This window comes from Coptis chinensis, chromosome 2, assembly GCF_015680905.1.
Source record: "Coptis chinensis isolate HL-2020 chromosome 2, ASM1568090v1, whole genome shotgun sequence".
Lineage (NCBI taxonomy): Eukaryota > Viridiplantae > Streptophyta > Magnoliopsida > Ranunculales > Ranunculaceae > Coptis > Coptis chinensis.
Genome location: NC_141457.1, coordinates 45206116 through 45226242, shown reverse-complemented (window position 1 = coordinate 45226242; position 20127 = coordinate 45206116). Strand labels below are relative to the sequence as shown.

The window sequence follows — 20127 nt, the reverse complement described above, 5'->3', positions numbered from 1 at the left end:
TCCGTAGTCAAGTAGTTGTATTATTATATTTTCTTTTTTCCTTTCTTTTTTATTACACCGACCTATCTCCGTTCAAATCGTCAGACTTTTAAGGTTTAACACTTCGGGACATGGGCAAAAGACCTAGAATATTCTTGAGTTGGGAAAGTAGTAAATATAGACCTAGCTTGAAGTTTGAATAAAGATGGAAGAAATCTAGATATTCAAGGAATCCGCAGAAAAGGTACAGGACTTTCCAACAGTCTAATAAAGTACCAAAATGTACTGCATTTCACTAATGTTTTCCTATGATTAATACTAAATCAACCTCTCTGGTTCACCATCAAATCAGCAGTAAAATGGACCTTACTCCAAGAAGAGGAGACCACACAGTCCCAAGTTAATGAATAGCTTGAGCCCATCTGCTTCTCATGATCCATAGATCTCACTTACAGTAGGTATGATACTGCAGTGGAATCGGATTCTATGTAGACCTTTGTCCACCCATTGCTTAAAGCCATCTCCATGCCCTCAACCACTGCGCAACATTCCAAAAGAAAATTTGTTGTTATTTGCAGTCCTCAGCACACGGAACCAAGAACAACTCATATAACAATTCTAAATACAGCTCCAAGTCCAGATACGTCTTAGTTCCTCCTGGCTCCATCATAGTCCTTTTGACAACTGATGGTGATGGTTGAAGCCACTTATATTCCTTCAGTGAAGTTGTTTTAGTTGGCAGAGGAACCATCCTCATTTAAATCCTGTACTGTGATGTGCATAGTTCCCTCCGACAGCTTTGCAGCAAAAGAAAACCAAAACCTGAATGGCTGAATCGAGGTTGACAACTGTTCTCTCAAAGATCCATTTGTTCATTGTCTTCTAAATCTCAGCCATTAATGCCCCCGTAGCAGTTTCCCACATGTCTAACAATAGAAAATGCAAAACCTGAATGGAATTGAGCTTGACACCTGTTTTCTCCTCAAAGATGCATTTATTCATTGTCTTCTAAATCTCCATGATTAATGCCCCTATAGCAGTTTTCCACAGGTCTTTAACAATAGGAATGGCCTGTTTAACTTTAGATGCAGCTACTTGTAGTTCACTGAAAGTTCTTGAGTATGAGTAATCTCACACTACCATATATATAAGTGACGCTGATTCCTAAACCTTGAAGCATATAAGGAATCTTGATGATAAGCGAACTTGCTTTTGTTTCACTACTAGATCAACAGGCACTCTATTGTGTAACAGCTTCCATGCCAATTCTACTAGTCATGGATGCACTCCTTTGTTTCTCAACATTACATGCCACCAAACTCTCTGTGCTCCTTCCATGCATATTGGTACAGACCCTATGTTCATCAAGCCAGTTGCTAAATGAAGGCACTCACTCCAGTTATTGTTGTTGAATCCTAGCATTCTTAAATTCTTGAATAGCTGTCCCAATATGCCAGTCCTCTTCGATGTCATGTCAATTAGATTTGATTTCCTATATCTTAAATTATCGTTGTTCGGCTGTACGCCTTTTTTAGTGGTTCTCCACACCAATAATCACTCCAGAAATCTAAAGCTGCTCTATCTCCAACCACCCAAGCTGAAGATGGAAATGGGAGAAGTCCATCCTTACTATCAAAGGGACCAAAGCAAAGCGTGAAGAGCCAGAAGCTGGCAAACTCATCTCGCACTATCAAACATCAACAGACTCTTACGACAATGCAACTTTCATGAAAACAAATTGAAATTTGGTACACTTGAAGAGCACTGGTCATTAAATGGATAGAGAAAATAAACTAGATTAAAAGGATACAGGTGGCCTGCTAGTCAGGCATTATGGGTTCGTGTACAAGTTCTTGGCTCAATCTCACCTTCACCAGCAGAGGGCTCTTTCTGGGATGACCCACACACCCACGCAAAAAGAAACAACCCCCAACCAAGTAGAGACACATGGGGAATAGTTCCTTGTCATCAAAAGACAATATGTTTGACAACCTCGGTAACCCATGAACCATAGCTTATCAGAATTTTCAAAAAAAAACTATGAAGTCGAAACTTACAATGAATAAAAAGCATCTGCATCTTATAAATACGTCAGTACTTGGCAACCAGTAAATGGTTCTCTGGAGATACTCTGGATGAGACATACTTGACAAGCCGAGCACCTAAGCTGTGTTTCTTGATCCACATAAGCCTCCCTATGTCAATGATATCTTTGCACATAAACCCCAGTACCGCCCTCTCTAGTGCTGGAATACCTCTAACAATACCTTCAATCTTGCAGGCATCTTCACCAGAGTCTTTAATCTCGCTGTTGCTACATGAACAAAAAACACTTTGCCAAGTAAGCAATATAATCTAAAGAAAGAAATTCCATGAAATAAGCATTAAAAGCAGAATTAAGGCACATCCATCAACCTGTAAGACGAAATTAGCTTTGAAAAAATAGATTATAGTCATATGTCATACTAATGACTTCTCAGGCACTTCCTCGAATTTTCAGTTAACTTAGATCAAATAAAATAAGGTGAATTACATTGAATCTACAGAAAAGCCCTGATCAACCATATCAGAAATATCTGAGCTGTGATCTGCATCTACTGCCCAGCTGGTAAACCATGTGATTGCATGAAATTCATTCTTTGTGATCCCCAGCTCCGATAAGTAACCTTTATCTGCACATTGAAAAAACAATGGTTGCATAACTTATTTCAGCATATCCTCTCAGAATGGCATATAAGACAATCACTAGGTGGAAGGATTAAAAGACTACTTATGTAGTGCTTCCATTGGCATAGATGATGACAACAAGTTGCAATGGCAAGGCCTCTCAGATGATTGTCACTTGCAAGGAGTACCCTGTCTTGGCTAGAATGTGCATGTAGGCAACATCTTAATGTCAAATCTGCACAACACAACAGCTCCAAGGTTAACCTCTTAAAGTAATAACATAAATTAGTTCATGGTAAAATATAGTGCTGCTATATTCTTTTGATAAGTATAACTCAAGAATAGAAGGTTTTCTTACAACAACGATCATGGGTGAAAATTTTCTACATTAAAACAAGTTGGAGGCAGTAAGAACTAAGTTACCTGTTGCAGGTCCGCACAGATGCTTCCCAACTGCCAGGTAAGGAACTCCCCTCAGAGACTCAACGGAACTCAGGACCAAATCCTCTACTGCAAGTGTTGTATGATTATAATATGATAAGTTAATAATAATAATAATAATAATAATAATAACATGTAGAGGACCTGCGCATATAATACTACCAAGTAATGTTAGTGGGGCTTGACTAATTGTGTTTTGTGTATCTTATATTTGTTGTTGAGTAAATATTCTATATATATATATATATATACTAGAAAGTAGACCCGTGCATACGCACCGGCTCTTTTAAAAATTTGCTCAACAATCATAACAAATCGTGATTCCTATTTTCGTCGCTAACCTATTTTAATTTCCTAACAAATTGTTTTAATCAAGTCTTAAAAACCCGTTTTAATTTCTTAACAAATTGTTTTAATTATGTTTTTAAAACCCGTGTTTTTTAATTGGGGGAGGGATACCATTTTAATTTGGAAATAAAGTGTTTTTATGCTACTATTTGAGTTTTGGTTTTAAAAGGAAAGGAGATTCCCATTTGAAGTTGGATTCTAAAAGGAAAAGAGTTTCCCGTTTTAAGTTAACTATTAAGTTGATGATGTGGAATTTTAATAGAGCTCGAAAAATACCCCTTGTGGGAGCTTTAATATTAAGATAGATATATATATATATATATATAGTTAGTTAGTTAGTTATTTAGTAGTTACTAGTTACCATAAAAATCAGAGAATTAATATTTAGAAGCCAGTAAGATTTCCTTGTGGAAAATTGTTGGTCTCCTTAGTGTTGATCAATCAGAAAACCATCTTCATTTCCTTTAGAAACACACCTTCAACCTCGTTGGACACTTGCACATTTCATCTCCTTTGTAATTGAAAACCCCAGTTTCATCCAATAATTCTGCACTGACACAGAGAATTTGACACAGTTGATCGACACAGTGACGTGACATTACAACATATGAAAAACCACCACTGCAACATCAATGTTGCACTATGAAAACCACTGCAACGTCAACAATGTCAATGTTGCACCAAGAAATATCACTTCAACATCAATGTTGCACCATAAAAACCACTGCAATATCAATGTTGCACTATAAAAAATCAATGGAATGGATAGTTTGCTATGAAGAAAAGATGAGAATGGCAAAATAAGAATGGAAATATGATAATGGAAAGAGAAGAAGTGTTTTGAGTGAGAGAAAATATATTTTTGGCTCTTATTTTCACCACTGCAATATTGATGTTGCAACATGCCATGTCATTGTGTCTTGACTGTGTCATTTTTCCTGTGTCAATGTAGTATTACTCTATGTTTCATCCCCCTCGCCTTAAACCTGTAGCTGATGCCTCTTTGCCCAAAGGGCCCATGTTAGTCCATGTCACCAGTTTAAAAATTGTCCACGTGTTAGGCTCAAAATACACCTCACGTGAGGGGCGTGTTGAGATTCATATCGAGTATCTAAAGCCTTGCGTCCAAATATATAAATCATGGAGCCGCTCCACTTATCACCAATTGGTTTTAAGTTGGATTGCCCATCTTCTATAGAGATATCTAGTCCCACATCAGGAATACTGGAATAGAAAGCCTTGCATGCATCATATTTTAGAGTTCCACTCATTGCCAATTGTTTTTGAATTGGATCAAAGAGTAAGATATTTCGTCACCTTTGCAAACGTGCAATCCATCCATCTCCTTTGATTTCAACCTGCAACTGAGATATTCTTACAATGAATCTGGTACATTAAAGCCTACTTAATGAAATCTCCCGGTCCTTCCTTCCTTCCTTCTGCTATTTTCCACTTTTCTGTTCTATTAGCTCTGAATCTCAGGCTGTTACAGTCATCTCTGGGAGCCGTGAGCTCGTGGCTGCTGCTATTTAATTCCCAAATTAGCAAATAAAATATGCTGTCAAAGGCGTTATGCGAAGCGAGGCGGTGGAAAGTCCCCAAACGCTTTTGATAGCATATCCAAGAATTTCGTAGTGCAAAAGGTTCAAGGAGGACTGAAAAGAGATTTTTATTCCAGGAGGTTATGAAGTCAAAACGAGAAAAATTACACATATTGGTTCCAGTTATTGAATGGTTGTGACTCTCTTAAAGATGCTGCGGTTCTGATTTTCTACCTCTTAGAAGATGGGAGTTCACCAAAAAGTTGCATAGGTCAATTCTCAGCTACAGTGTCAGTCCAAATCTACAAATCTATTTGAGAAGGGATCCTGTACTTCAGTGATTCCACAAGAAGGTAGCAGGTTGAAAGCATAGGTGACTTCCTAAAGGGTCGTTTGGCTCATATTAAGAGCAGTACGTCTTCCCTTCCTGTGTATCACATGTCCCTTTACCTAAGAGCTAATAGAATAGAGCAACTTATCAGAAACTTTAGCACTTCTTGTGGATGATTCAGAAAATCATAATAGGTATCATTTAGTGCAGGGGGAAAGACTTTGTTAGGAAAGATGGTGAGCTGGAATTACATAAGATACTTGTGTCGAACCAAAACCAGCCCCTAGATCTATTAGGATGGAAACCGAAAAAGCAAAAAGTGAAAAAAAAAACACCAAAAACAGCAATTGACACCCAGCCCAGCACCCTTGCCTTTACGTCAATATTGACACCACTTTTCCCTTGACTTTATACTCCTCCAACTCCACATCATCCTCCGAGCAACCAAAGATCAAGAGATCATCTTCCTCGTTGTATCTCCATAGTCCTCCAAAACTACCAATATCATCCACCATACCTCTAAGGACCCATTCTCCATAGGGCTGTACATTGTGGAGCGCTTTATCCTTTGCTTTTCATGTGGGCTCTGCGGCTGGAGAGAAGTAGGATACCTGTTGATGGTTGTGTGACGTCTATGGAGAAGGTAATTATACCAATCAAATGCTCATTTTACTTTGGTTGAAGTTTTGGGAGGAGTGGAGAGACACCCCTTTTGGGGATTCTTTGCTTGGGAAAGCATGATCTCACTTTCTCTTTTCTTGTTGTTTTGTCTTCTAAGTGGAAGATTTGTCTTTGTATTTCTCTTGTTTCCTAATTTCCCCTTCTTGTATATCAGTTGGGGATATTAAGATCACATATAAACATACACGTTTTACTGATCAAAAAGTAATAAAATAATAATCTATCTAATAAGCTAGGGTTTTTTTTCCCACTACAAGACAAAATAACACACAAAGGACGGTCCAGATCATTTTGAGTAAGATCTAACGGCTGCTGAGTGTGGATCTAGAGTTCAAATGATTTTGTGCAAAACTGACATTGATGGAACGGCTCCCATTTGGTTTCTATGGGCTTTTTCACGCCAGGTCGTGGGTTCGAGCCCAAACAACATTAGTTTTGGTGTTTTCCCATCTTCTCACTGTGGTTTTGAAATGTGATCAATTTCGGTTTTTTTTTAACTCGCTACAAACTCCTGAAACAAAATCCCCAAATCCCAAAAACTCAAATTCCTAATTTCTACTAACTCGACCTTTTCCAATCATGAATCCCAATATGCAATTGAAGCAATCAAGGTATATATAGCTTACTTTATTTTCATTGTTTAAGAAATGGGGGTTTTGTGTCAAATTTTGATTTTTATGTGTCGTGCTTGCTGTCGAAAAGCGCATTACTTCGCCATTATTGGTAAAGTTTATTTGTTGGAATGTGCCAATATGCAATTAAAGCAATCAAGGTATATATAAGGTATTTATAGCTTACTTTATTTTCATTGTTTAAGAAATGGGGTGTTGTGTCAAATTTTGATTTTTATGCGCCGTGCTTGCTGTCGAAAAATGCATTACTGGTAAAGTTTATTTGTTGGAATGTGTATGAAAGTACATTATTTGGCACAAGATGGTGTACACAGTTTAATTTTGAGGTAAAGATGAAGTCACATCGCGTCAGTGTCTTTCTTTGATGAGTTGAACAATGTGTTTTTCATGGTATATATATTGAGTTGCCTTCATAAAAGCTTTATAAAAGTAGTGTTTTAAGCTTAACTGGGGATGGGATGGCTAGATTACTAAATTATAGTTCTTTTTTCCTATGCTCTTTGATGATGAAATAGCATAATGGGTAAAAAAGAGAAAAAATGTAAGCGGCCTTTCTCCAATCTTAGCATTTGTTCGTTTGAACTATCAGCCACAAAAAATGTAACCCCATACCAGCCCTTTGCATTTGTTCGTTTGAACTATCTTTTTAGAGTTTTTGTAGCATTGTTGACTGCTGTGTTTGAAAGGAGACTTGAGGTACATTTGACAGAATTGAACATAGGGATTGCTGGTATGGGGTAATACAAAAGGTGCCATGAAACACGTTATGGTATATTCCACAAAAAACACCATAGTTGGATATGATCATCAGGTTTGGGGAAGGTGCATTCATTAGTTGAAATAAAATGTTTTGTATGTTATAATGCACTGTATAGCATGTTATATGATCGCAGTGTTAGTTTGACCTGAATCAGAGTTAGAGTTCGGGTTAGATTGTTGATAAGTTGTAGCTTACTACAGAAAACGTAATATGCTAGCATATCACCCTTCATTGCTTTGAAGCTTGGATCATATTTGAAACTTGAATTTTATTTTTTACTTCCAAGTTACAGGATTGGAGTCAATAGCTTACAAGGAGGCTTCGTCAATAGTTTGTCAACTATATTGATCAAAAGTTTTGTGCAGTTGACCGTGTAGCACACTTTAATTGTTAAGTTTTAAAATTGTATTACTGCATAAGACACATAATGCATACAGAATTGATGAATAGGTGAAGGTTATGTGTTCAGAATAATGACTCTCTATGCTGTTATAGGTTGAATTTCTTTCTCATTCACATGCATCATGACACATTAACAAATTATAGTCTGTTTTATTAATAGGGTATTCCTATTTTACTTTAAGAAGTGAGGAATTTGATTTGATGTGGTATTTAATGGTGTTGTTGATGTCCTTTAAGTGTGAGGTTATTTTAGGCGAAGGTAGTATCATACCCTATCTTTTGGATAATCAGAATGGGGTAGTATTTAGCAAGGAGCAGCTAAAGTCGCAGACTTAGATGACAAATCTTTGTAATTTACAACATCTCTTTTTCTATTGCAATTTTAGAAATTAGAAAATTAACTACAAGCCGAAACTTGAATCAATCCACTTTCGAAAGAGATAATCCACATTGGTCCTAAAGGTTGCTATGAGTGTCTCTTTCTGAAATTCTGATCTGGTGTAGTAATGTTATGAAAAAACCATATTTAAGCTGATTTTGTTGTAAATATAATCATTAATTGTGTCGGACTGATTTGGTACAACTTACTTTGTAGCGCTCAACTTTCTCGGTAGAAACTTAAAAAGAGTTATCTTTGTTTTGTTTTATTGTAGCTTTTTCCATAGATGCTTGGCCAAGAAGAAAATGACACAAATCACTGTAGACACAATCTCTTTAAATAACCGAGTAGCTGTTATACTTGCTGATGATAATGATAAGTCTTTATTCATTTTAACATAAGATTATTTATCCTCAACTACCACTTTGTGTTTATGTTAACATTGAATTAAAATAAATGAAATAATACGAATACTAACAAATATTCTATTATTTGTTTTTATGTGTGCCCATCCTCTTCCTTAGACTTTCTATGAATTGTGAGTTTTTCATTAGCGAAGTTAAAAGGCTACTAAACTATACACTAATCAACAACAATATTACATGATATATTACGTGACACATATTGTAAGTTCATAGCCTAGCCAAATGTGCCAACTTTAAACCTTATGAGTTTGTGGTCCTTTGATATGACTGAACATTTTTTTTTTACTACAGATGTCTTGCCTATTTTAATGGCTATCAAAAACAAATGGTATAAAGTGTGGTAAGAATTCATTCACTGGCTATAATGCTTGCTTTCTTGGAGAAATATTGTATGGAGATTACAGTGGATGCAGAAGGTAGCTAGAAAAACTTTGGAGGAATGGAGGATTACACTTATATGTTGTACGCATATTTTGCTTCTTACTTTTTTCAAGGCAAAGATGTTTTGTCAAATGTTAAACTATTATTAAAACTCTATACTGACATGTACAGACTGACTTGATGATGATAAGTAGGATGAATATATAGTGCCCCAATAGTATTATGTAGACACATTGTGTGTATGGTGTACGTTGTCTATTGTCTTTTGATTGGAATAATTAATTTAAAATTTAGTTTGATTCCAGAACTTGAAGACTTGGCAAGGAGATTCTCAAGAGATTTTGGTATGTAATATTTATTCAAGACTTGCATGCAGGCCTCATAGCAAGCTTTGAAACTGGCTTTTTTTTTGTTGTTGTTGAGAGCCACACTTTGAGACTTGGGATCTCAGCAGGAAATGCAAAGGTTGCTTAAAGTTGATGGGGGCAAGGCTTTCGACACATTAGATTTGGAATGTTTTAAAAGCGCCCCACTTCTCCTGGAAGGATGGAATCTGTGATGTTTCTTTTCCGACCCAATTAGTTCCTTCTTTCTTTGGGCTACCATATCTACTCTCAACTGATTTCTTCCTTATTTGAAAGCCTCTTTTAGTTTCATATCTACTTGCCTACATTAGACTTTGAAAATCAGATATGCGCTGAATTAATTAATGTATAAGTTGGTTTATGAAAAATGAAATAGGCGTATATAATGTGCCCATTACTACATTGTGTCTAGAGTGCCGACTGGCACGGGCCCACTAGTGTAACAATAATACGAGGCAGCCAATAAAGATGCACCACAATTCGTCACTGAAATCTGTGGATTGTGGCAAGTATCATATTCCTTGCTAATTAGTGTGAGACAAATATAATGGAGAAAAACCAGTATCACAGTTGATTCAATACCCCGTCATTGTAATGCTTCATGCAACAAAGCTAGGAAAACAGCAGTAGATAACAACTTGAAAAGAAAGCATCATGCACATTTTCTTTTCTTTTTTGGATTACAGTGGACTGGCTAAAATGTTCCAGATGCATGAGTTCAGTGCCTTTTGTGAGGCATTGCAACTATTTTAAGTATAAAAGCACATGTACAACTATGACCTATTAATTGTCTTAATTCATAGGCAAACATTTTTTCTAGAGTATGAGAAAACAAAATCTCAAAGATAACTGCAGCAAGTGCATATCCCTAGTTTGTGCTTTTGCAGCATTATTGCATATGGTTCGTAATTAAGATATCAAGACTATATGCAAGATCCATCAATATCCAACAACTCATAAAGACAATGAAAAAGTTCATTTTAAGAATATAAAGATATTGATTGAAATAACAGGAATTGAAAAGCTTACTGTCGATTCTCAAACGCTCCAATATCAAGCTCTCCTTTTGACGCAAACTACGATCTGCCTAGATGTTGTAGGAGAATATAGCAAACAAAAGATAAAACTATAAATTAGTTTAAGATAACAGCCTACGGAGTATATAACTTAAATGTGTTACACTCTCCTTACAGCTCATAAGGAGTATATAGTGGATAACATCCTCAAGTTCTGTACCATAACAAATACTCCTTTTGCCTCCTCAATACATAACAAAAAATGACCAGAGAGCTAGCAGAACATACCTTCAATTTGTAAGAACGTCGTTCAACTAAAAACACTTTATTGATCCCATAACAATCTGCTAGCATTTGTGTCAAATACCCTCTTCCAGCTCCAAACTCAACTACAGCAGAGACCCCATTACCAACTCTCAATGACCCATTACACTCCTGTTGTTGCTCGAGTTGTCTATTAACTACACCATCAGTAGAACTCGAAAACAATCCAAATTCATCCATGTTCCCGAGAATGGATGCCTGTTGTAAGACATGTTTCTCCTGGAAAGGCAATTTCCTGTAATCAAAGTAACTTCATTACAATCCATAAATTACACTCAAAACAAACTGAATTTAAAATTTCAATAGTTAGCTACCCATACCCGTCTACTTCTCTTTTCATCCAGACACTACACACTTCAGGCATCTTAAACGAGTCTCGAATATCCAAACACGCCGAACCATGAATCAGTCTAATCTTATTAATTAGTCCCAAAAACTCAGTCACAGACATTCCATAAACAGCATTCCTCTTCATCAAAGGCGATATAGTAGTACTAGTAGTCTCCTGTATATCTGAACAATTTTCTTCTGAGCCACCATTAATACCCTTATTGTAATAAGGTTGTAGTCTCAATGTTTCAGCTTGCTTCAAGAATGGGCATCTCTTTATATGCACTTCCATATTTTCTTTCAGTACAGAACTAATAAAAGACAAAAAATAAAATAAAAAATGACAAGTCAAGAACTATAATATAAGACAAAAAAAGAGAAAGTGAAGCGAAGATATAAAGAGGTTATACTGTGATGGGTCAAGTGGGCATGGTACTCTTTGTTGTTCGAAGTTGGGGTTGTGGTTTCCGCAGAATCTACAACGTTGGAGTGTAAGAGAAACAAGTGAGATATGTAAACATATATAATTATTGTTAAAGTGCGAGAGAGAGAGAGGAGTTACGTACAGGGAATGAGTGATGGGGACGTTTGCACAGAAACGGTTTTTTCTGGGAAGCCAGAAGTTGCAGCGGATAGTAGGTGTGTCCATGACTGAGAGAGCGAGAGAGAGAGAGGGGGGAGGGAGAAAAACGAAAAGTAGAGTTAAGAGGCAACTCCAATTGGGTCATTTCAGGGGTTGGCCGGTCGAACCCGTCAAATAAAATTGGTTGGGTTAGGCTCACAGATCTTAACCCGGTCCAAATAGGGGTGATAATTTGGCCCTCAGACCCTCAACCCGCCCTTCAAAATTGCATGTTTAAGCCTTCAAAAATTGGCCCTCACAGATTTGAGGGTGCATGTTTAAGCCTTCAAAAATTGGCCCTCACAGATTTGAGGGGCAGGCCGGGCTTAGGTTCTGAAGCATGAGCCCAGCCCTCACTTGGCCCTCATATGTTTTCTTGTTATTTTACATTATATTTATGTATTATACTCTAATTATCTAAGTTGTATTAAAAAAAAATCAATAAATTAGTTTTCAAAATAGGGGATAAATTAGAATATAACATAACATATACGTTTTTTATAATTGATTTAATGATATGTATATAAGTCATACATAAAAACAAATCCAGCCTAATAAGTAACAACATAGTTAAGTATGAAAAATGTAGATGTTTTAAGAATATCATTTCTTCCACCATCTCTATTTTTTTATTTTTTTATTTTTATTTTTTATTTTTTCCCCTAAAAGCATAACAATTAGTTTTGTATATTTAGTTAAAATTAATATACATAATCAAAGTATGATAAAAATAAATAAAAAATCACAAAATAAATGAAAATAAACTAGTCAAGTATAATTAGATTGGGCTCGACCCGGCCCTCATTTGGCCCTAAAAAATGAGGGTCGAGGAGCAGATAAGGACTTGAGTTTTCATACTTGACCCTATTCGACCCGGCCCTCAATACAAAATAGGGGCGGGCTGACCCGATCCTTAATCATGAGGATTTTTATGGTTTGATCCACTACACCAGAACTGTTAAAATACGACAAAATCTTTTTAACCCAAACGACATTTGTCATCTATCGAGCGGTTCCAACACAAATAAGCGTCGTGTCCTGTCTAAAACCGTCGATCGTACATCTAGAATATCTGTTCGGAATTTACTCAAAAGTAGTCAAAATAGGAAATACGGTTTCTTCCTCCTCATTTTCATTTTCCAAGTTTCTCTGAGATTTAAATGGCGAAAACCCTAGGGTTTTGATTCACTTATTTTTCCTCTACTCAATTCTTCATCTTCTCTCCCAAACTCCCAATCACTTTCTCTCTGAACTGCGTTGTTTTCTTTGGTTAACGTGAAACATGAACAACGATTCTGGTAAGTGTTCTTCTTTCCATGGTTGTTTTCTTTCAATCAATTTCGTCAATTCACCTATTTGTTCAAGTAATGTTAGTTAAAATATTATTTAGAACTAAGAATCGCATAATATATCCTAATTATAACCTTTAGTTTGGATTAAATTTATTTGTCTCATTTTCAGAATTGCAAATCAAATTTTGTGATTGAATGGAACTCAATGAAATCAAATTTTCAAGTTTTTATATAAGACCTAGAAGAATTAATACACATACTAAGTTGAAGCTCACAGTAGAAGATCGATTATCGAATATTCACGAGAGAAAGCTTGTAGCCTGGTAAAACAGTTCTTCTTCCAAGCTAGGTTTGATAGAGAGTATTGATGAAGAATTTATTACAATTTTTGACATATGTGTTGTCTGCTGATTTGGCATATGATAGCTGTTCACAAAAGTCAAGATTGTGGATTCCAGTCCAAAGGTACGTCCATCTAGTCGATAACACACTAGTACCAACAGCATATTTTGTAGGAAGGCAAGAGAGAATGTAATGAAGAAAATAGCTAAGACATCAAACCTTGAATAGGTATGGTTTAAAGTTGATGTTTCTAAGAAAGTAATAAAAATTTGTGTTGTTTCTAATAAAAATATGCCATGGATTTGACATATGTGCCCATTCACCAACAGCAACAATAAGTCTTTGCTTATTAACTCAGGTGGGTAACTTGTCATGTGCATCAGGCAGGCAATTAAACATTTAAACCCCTTGTGAAGCTTTACGGTGTACTTGTCTTTCTTGACAGGTTTACCAGCACGCAAGTTCCGTGATTCAGTCACTGGTGGAGGAAGATATTAATGTTAAGTTCTTGGTCCAGCTGGACAAGTTGATCCGCTTGCTTGAGACTCCAATCTTTTCTTACCTTAGACTGCAGGTGCACAGCTCATTTCATTTTGTGTAATCTCCAAAAGTTGTGTTTACATTTGCAATTTTTTGTAATGGTCTATATTATTTCAGTTTTGTAAACCACATTCGACAAGGCTAGAGATCTTGAAATGAGCTGATTTTTTTTCCTAATTATATTGGAATCAATATTGATTCCAATATAATTAGGGCTCTTCAAGCTAGGTTCTTACCTTTGTACAAGTTCCTCAGTCCACTCTTAGCATCCGTGACTTTGTTCATATCATTGCGTCACTTTTAAAAAAATTCGATATTCCACTCCAACGGTCCAAATATGCATGCACAAGTAATCTTGAAAAAGGGAGGGAAGATATGGTATTGTGGATGAGAAGGATCCTTAAATCTTCACTTTTGAAAATTGAAAACTTTGTCTTAAACTTAAAAGAGGAGATGGGCAGTGACACAACATTTAGTATAAACAATCTTTTCATATCTTATCTTCTCTTTTAGTACTACTATTACTGCAGACTTCTCTTGTAGTACTAGTGTACTACTACTATACTAATACTTGTATGGCGGAAATAGTCGAGAAATCTTCTTCAGTGAGTTTCCAATCTCCCGTGGCGAAGATGGGGTCACAGAGAAGAAGGTGTTCAGATAGATTATGTTGTTTCTCTCTCTCTATGAATGAGAATACAATTCCAAGGGGACGACGAAGAATGTTCCACAAGGAGGTGAAAGAAGAGGAATTTTCATATGCAAATACAAATTGTCTTTCGTCGTATTACAGTGTATTTGTTGCTCGTCTTGCTATAATGGTAAGTTGGATTTCTTTGTTGGTTTTTATGCACGTTTAGAAATTTTATCAGCAATGTGGTCATCAGTTGCACCGTCGCTTGTTATGTATTTTTAACCAAGTTAAGCTCTTTCATTCCTCTCGAATGATCCGGGTTTACGAAAGGTTTACCAATTCATATAAGTCTTAAATAAATTGCACTCGTCCGCCTACTAGTAGTTCGAGATGCGGATGTTTTGTTGTTAAGAGAGAATATTCCGCTTCTAATTTTAATAACCGAGCTGTGATATTTGTGATTCTACAAGTCTGTTGATGAGAAACCCATTATTCCTCTCTAAATTTTAATGCAGGTCATGCTTGCGATTTTAATTGGGATGCTAACCGTACTAACGTGGCACTTCACCAAATCCTATACAACGAAATCAATAAACACCTTAGCGTATGGCCTTTGTTACAAACTTCTACAGCGTCCCATATTGAGGATGTGGAATATATTGAACTCCACTGTGGAAATAACACAGGCTCAGGTCAAGCTTTCTGAATTTGTTATCAGACAGTATGATAGTCCAGTGATGCAAGCAGCACATCTTGAGGTGGATCTTGATCCATGATACATTTTACCAACTTCTTTCTTTCTTTCGTTCGTTTGTTTGTTCGTTTCATTAATTATTTTATTCTGTTTTTTGGCTAGAGTCTCATGAACACCTTTCTAAATCATGTATTCCTAGCATTCATTTATTGAAGAGAATTGTGGTATGTTCACATTTTGCAGTGTTATGAAGTGATGAGGAATGTGACATGGGCCCTCTTTGCAAGTCGAAGGGCTCTCAATGCTATAACCATTAGATACAAAAATGGTGTTGTCCAAGCTTTCCATAGAGACCACAGGAGTAACTATACGTTCTACATCTACTCTGAACTTGTAAACTCTTCAGTATTATCAGATCAAGGTTGGGGCCAGCAACATCATAACTCTGCAGTTTGGTATCGCGGAATCACTTGATCCTATAACTGGTGAGACTAGAGGAAATCCCAAACCAATCCCACCAGATGATCTAATCAACATTGCAGGAATATCAGAAGTACCAGATGGTGCGGCTTCTTGGCATGTGAAAGTAAGCAAATTTACAGATTCGCCATCATTATCTGCGGCATTGCCTATCAAGGACTCTCCCAATGGAAGTATAGTAGCAGTTGTAGGTGTTACTACAGCACTATATAGTGTAGGTCAGCTGATGAAGGAACTGGTAGAATTCCACAGTGGATATATGTACCTGACTACTCAAGAGGGTATGTAATCGCCGCCACTTCGACAAATGCTCCATTACTGAGAAATTTGTCTAGCGGGCCTAAGCTTATGGCTGCTGTAGATTCGGAAGATCGAATCATAAGGTTAGGAGCCAAATGGTTGGAGAAAGCTTTTGGGAATCATTCTAGCCTTAAACTCGAGGTTCATGCAGAGAATGTCAGGCTGGGACATCAAAAATATTACATTGATTCATTCTTTCTAAATCTAAAGAGACTTCCTCTGGTGAGCTTCAACAACTTATTAGTTTATTCTTCGGTCTTGTAATTCTTGTTCCTCAAAGTGAGGAGAACTTGATAAGTGAAAAAGTACCAAAATGCATTGATTTTGATTTGTTTTTTTTCTCCTTTCTATTTCTGTATGCAGGCAGGGTGAGTAGTAAGTGAAAATGTGATTTCAGTTTCAATACTATCAGAATTTTGCCATGGGGAACCTTATGAGAAGGTAAGGACAAATCAATATTTGACGAGATTGAAAACTTCTTTGGTTTTCCACAACTCCTAGTGTCATGCCTTCTTGCGTAGGTTTTACCTATATAGATAAATTGGTTATTACTTCTTTATTATCCTTTTTGTTTTTCCTGAAACCTTCATTTAAATCGAGTTACAGGTTTATTCAATCCTCTATTGAGATTGCAGCTATTGCGAGCCCCTATGGAGCCATTTTTGAAATATTTTATCATAGGGCTAAATTTTCAGGAGACGGACAAGATGCGGTGAGTCTGATTTATTCTTTCAGGGCTCATGATCACTTAGATATACAACATTTCATCTTCCATTACAATGCTGCCACAGAAATAGCAAAAACTCTGATCCAAATTCATTGTACTTGCATGTAATTGGGTTTTGCATTCACTAACTATGCCAACGTTTAAGATATTCTTAGGGTCCTATCAAAGTCACTTGGTTGATTAGAGGCATTGGCGGATTTGCAGCTTCAATAGGATTTTATGTATGGGGATGGAAACTAACTCAGTGCCTAGGCGGGAAGCTTACTTATATGAGCAATTCTAGAGGATTGGCCTCACAATTGTGTACTGTGGCAACTATGATCATGATGACTAGGTTGAAACTTCCAGTGTCAAGTTGCCATGTTTTCGTTGGTTCCTTGATAGGCATAGGCATTGCGGACGATCCTTGGGTGAGTTTTACAAATATAATTACACGGAACAGGACTGCTCTTAAAGACCTCTAATACATTATTTTCTTAAGCATTCTATGGTTTTATTTTGGCAGAACGTGAACTGGAAGCTCTTCATCAAATTCTTATTTGGATGGGTGTTCACCATAGTATTTTGCAGTGTGGTTGCTTGTGGAATCTACTCCTTCACAATATTCTCCCCTGCCTACGTAGTCCCCTGATTTTTCCTTTGCCACATCGATATGGACATAACATTCAATTTACTTTACATTAATTTGTTTTTGTTTCTCAGAATGCTGCTTATACTTAGGACGTTATACTACTTTGGTTGTTGAATTGGTCTTAGAATCAATCTGTTGTGAGAAGCTCATTGATTGATTGGTTAGCTTTAATAGAAATGCCAGGCTAGGGAGGCCTTCCTTTCTCCAGTTTGCAATTGAATTATCCACTATAAAAATATCAGAGAAAACATAGTAGGGAGGACCGGCGTTAGCTTCTGCTCTCTCTCTTCGGTAAGGACCCTTATTCCTTTGTTCTGGATTGGTCCGTAGTTGTAAATAAGGGCTGCTTGCTAAAGGGGCGCCCTAAGTCTTTCTTGTCTTAAGGGAGCGGATAGGCCAATTGGACTTAGACGGCATCTCTTCATGTGGATTCAGGGCAAATCGTAGGGAACCAGATGCTTAAACTGTACCGAATTTACTTATCTTAGCTCAATCTGTCTTTTCGGAAAAGGACAGCGCCGCCACTCCGAGACCTGGAATCGAGGAGGGGTGATCCCAGCTCTGTTGGTATGTTGGTTACCTGCCTATCTTAGTAAAAAACAAGATCATTCCCTTGCTTATTTGGTGAACCAATCCTTCCCTTTATAAGGAATATCCTTATGCTGGTTCTCATCTAAAGAAAAAACGCACTTTATTACTATAAATAGCATTTGAAACTAACCATTATAAGTACACTTTCAACAAAGTAGTACTTGAAGCTTTCATTACTGCTAGTCGTTACTATCCTTCGGACCCTTGCCTTTGCCCTTGCTTCTGCTTGTGCTGTTGGCTGCTTCTAAAACCAACTGACTAACAGAAAGCTGTTAGTAGAAGGAAGACTATAAGTTCAGGAAAGTATAAGCTGGTACCTCAATCCGAATCGGCCACTCGCCTTTGCTAGTATGATTTCGCACTCCCCTTCTTGTTTTGAGATTGAGAAGTCATCGGACACTGAAGCATGAGACGAATAGCGCCCAGCTTACGATATCCAACTTCCTCCCACAGCTGATAGAGGTATCCTGTTTTCAAGTAGCCCTCCGTCTTGTCTTAAGCGAGCTTCCAGGCCATTTATCCTTATACCGATCGCATCTCAAAAAGTGGAATGAATGTTTCACCCATAGGTAGTTCCCTTGATGCTCAAAATGCCCCTTTTTTTCGCAGATAAGAATATGGCTCGAAGTGAGTTCCCTTCCCGCTATTCCTTCCTTTTACCAGTATTATCATATTGTAGTGCAGACTATAATCCGATAAGACAGCGGCTGCAGCTACTAATCCTTGAGTTGAGGTGAAAGGACGAGTTGAGCGAGGTAGTGCCCTATCAAGGAAGATAATCCGATAAGACCATTGCTAGAAAGCTGATGTCTCAGACGACTTCTCAATAGTTTACTAAGTAAGGTGGTAAGGTCAGCTCCATTACTTCATCATTCATACAATTGGACAACTTCCTTCTGTAGCAAATGTTACTTGAAGTTCCCACACTCACTTTGAGTTCACCTTTCAGTCTCGCTACGGTTAGTTAACCCTTCCCTTTACGGTAGTTGAGTAAGGACTCATTCTAGTTTGTGATAGCTAGTATGCGAATATTTCTTTCCAAGAAAAGAAGGAATCAGGATATTCTGAAACCGAATCAACAAATCCTGTCTCTGATGAGTAAATTGGGCTAGATCAGGTCTCGTTAAGAGCCATTTCGAAGATCAGATCCAAAAATTAGCAGGAATTACTGGATCGAGCTCGGCTAAAAGAAAGTATGTCTGTCTCCAGCTCTCCAAGGAAAAAGGTAAGCTAACCGCCAGCTTATTCTCTTATACCTAGCTCTGAAGTGGAAGCAAGCAAAGCAATGCCGGCTGCGATCAAAGAGGTGCTTTTTCTCTATCTTATCTCTTGTTTTTTCACTTAATCTTTCAAATTATGTAAAATAGAAGCATTAAACATAATACCAATGAGGCAAGCAACGAGAGCTAGTGCAATAGCTTTCTTTATTGCCTTATCTCTATCTTGATCAGTGATCTCCAAGTTACGTTACCTCTGATGTGATGACATGACTTGCACCACTTACTTAACACTATTATGCCAGTGAACCCGGGAAACGCAAAGTGATCGTGTCTGCTTGGGAGATCCCCGTTAGTGCAGTTACTGGGAGAGCAGTGGTCTTCTGGTGTGTTATGGCCGTCGAGAACTCGATATGCGTTTGACCAGTTCAATAAGTTTTTCATTGGAGTCGATTTAGACTACTTTGAACGCTTTATTGGTCCTCAGTCGTTCTTCATTTTGATCTGATTCGTTTTTTTAGCTTCTGAGAAAAGATGAAGATAGAATGACCCTGTACTGGCACAGACCTACTCTTCTCCACAAGCTCGAGGAAATTAGGGTGTAGAGTCCACATCTTAAAGAATTTAAAAGGTGAGTTCTTAGGTTTGGGGCAGTCAAATTGTCTTCCTACTAGAGGAGAATGATCTGAGCAAAGCCTACCAAGAACTTTATATGACCAACCTGGAAATTTTCCATGCTATATTCATGAATGCTCTGTCTAGCTTACCCCAAGTTCTGCTGCTTCCCAGTTGCCTATTGCACCATGTGAAATGATACCCTTTGTTGGGGGCCTCAAGCATCATATTGTGATTTAGAACTTCTCTGAATTCAGTCATTGCTCTGTTAGAGGGGCAGAGGCCACCCCTCTTTTCAGTAGGGCTTAAGTAAGTATTGAAATCACCAATCAATAGCCATGGCAAGTTAGACTGATTAATGAGAGTGAGTTCTCTCCATAATTGTCTTCTACCAGTATACAAAGAATAAGCATGAACAATTGTAATCAGACAACCATTGA

At 37.3% G+C, this 20127-nt stretch overlaps 1 protein-coding gene, 1 long non-coding RNA gene and 1 pseudogene across 4 annotated transcripts; 2 read left to right on the top strand and 1 right to left on the bottom strand.

The window, feature by feature from the left end:
* Positions 1-1755: 1755 nt before the first annotated feature.
* On the bottom strand, positions 1756-11771 carry LOC147516209 (methyltransferase). 2 transcript variants are annotated; one of them, XM_086588887.1, is made up of 9 exons: positions 11569-11771; positions 11413-11478; positions 10993-11313; positions 10637-10907; positions 10362-10419; positions 3070-3156; positions 2750-2881; positions 2513-2651; positions 1756-2293 (listed from the first exon to the last, which is right to left on the bottom strand). In XM_086588887.1, the coding sequence occupies exons 1-9, from the start codon at positions 11649-11651 to the stop codon at positions 2071-2073; spliced, it is 1380 nt and encodes a 459-aa protein (XP_086445013.1). In that variant the 5' UTR covers positions 11652-11771; the 3' UTR covers positions 1756-2070. The 2 variants fall into 2 exon arrangements, with proteins under 2 accessions (XP_086445013.1, XP_086445014.1); XM_086588888.1 differs by having other exon boundaries at positions 1756-2287; positions 11569-11732.
* An 840-nt stretch (positions 11772-12611) lies between these two features.
* On the top strand, positions 12612-14033 carry LOC147516208 (uncharacterized). The gene is made up of 3 exons (XR_015210978.1): positions 12612-12922; positions 13086-13832; positions 13916-14033. It is a non-coding gene; the product is annotated as an uncharacterized LOC147516208 (long non-coding RNA).
* A 49-nt stretch (positions 14034-14082) lies between these two features.
* On the top strand, positions 14083-19195 carry LOC147516207 (histidine kinase 1-like; annotated as a pseudogene). Its single transcript, XR_015210977.1, has 7 exons — positions 14083-14619; positions 14948-15190; positions 15370-16128; positions 16270-16347; positions 16513-16618; positions 16789-17043; positions 17139-19195. The product of XR_015210977.1 is annotated as a histidine kinase 1-like (transcript).
* Positions 19196-20127: the final 932 nt, after the last annotated feature.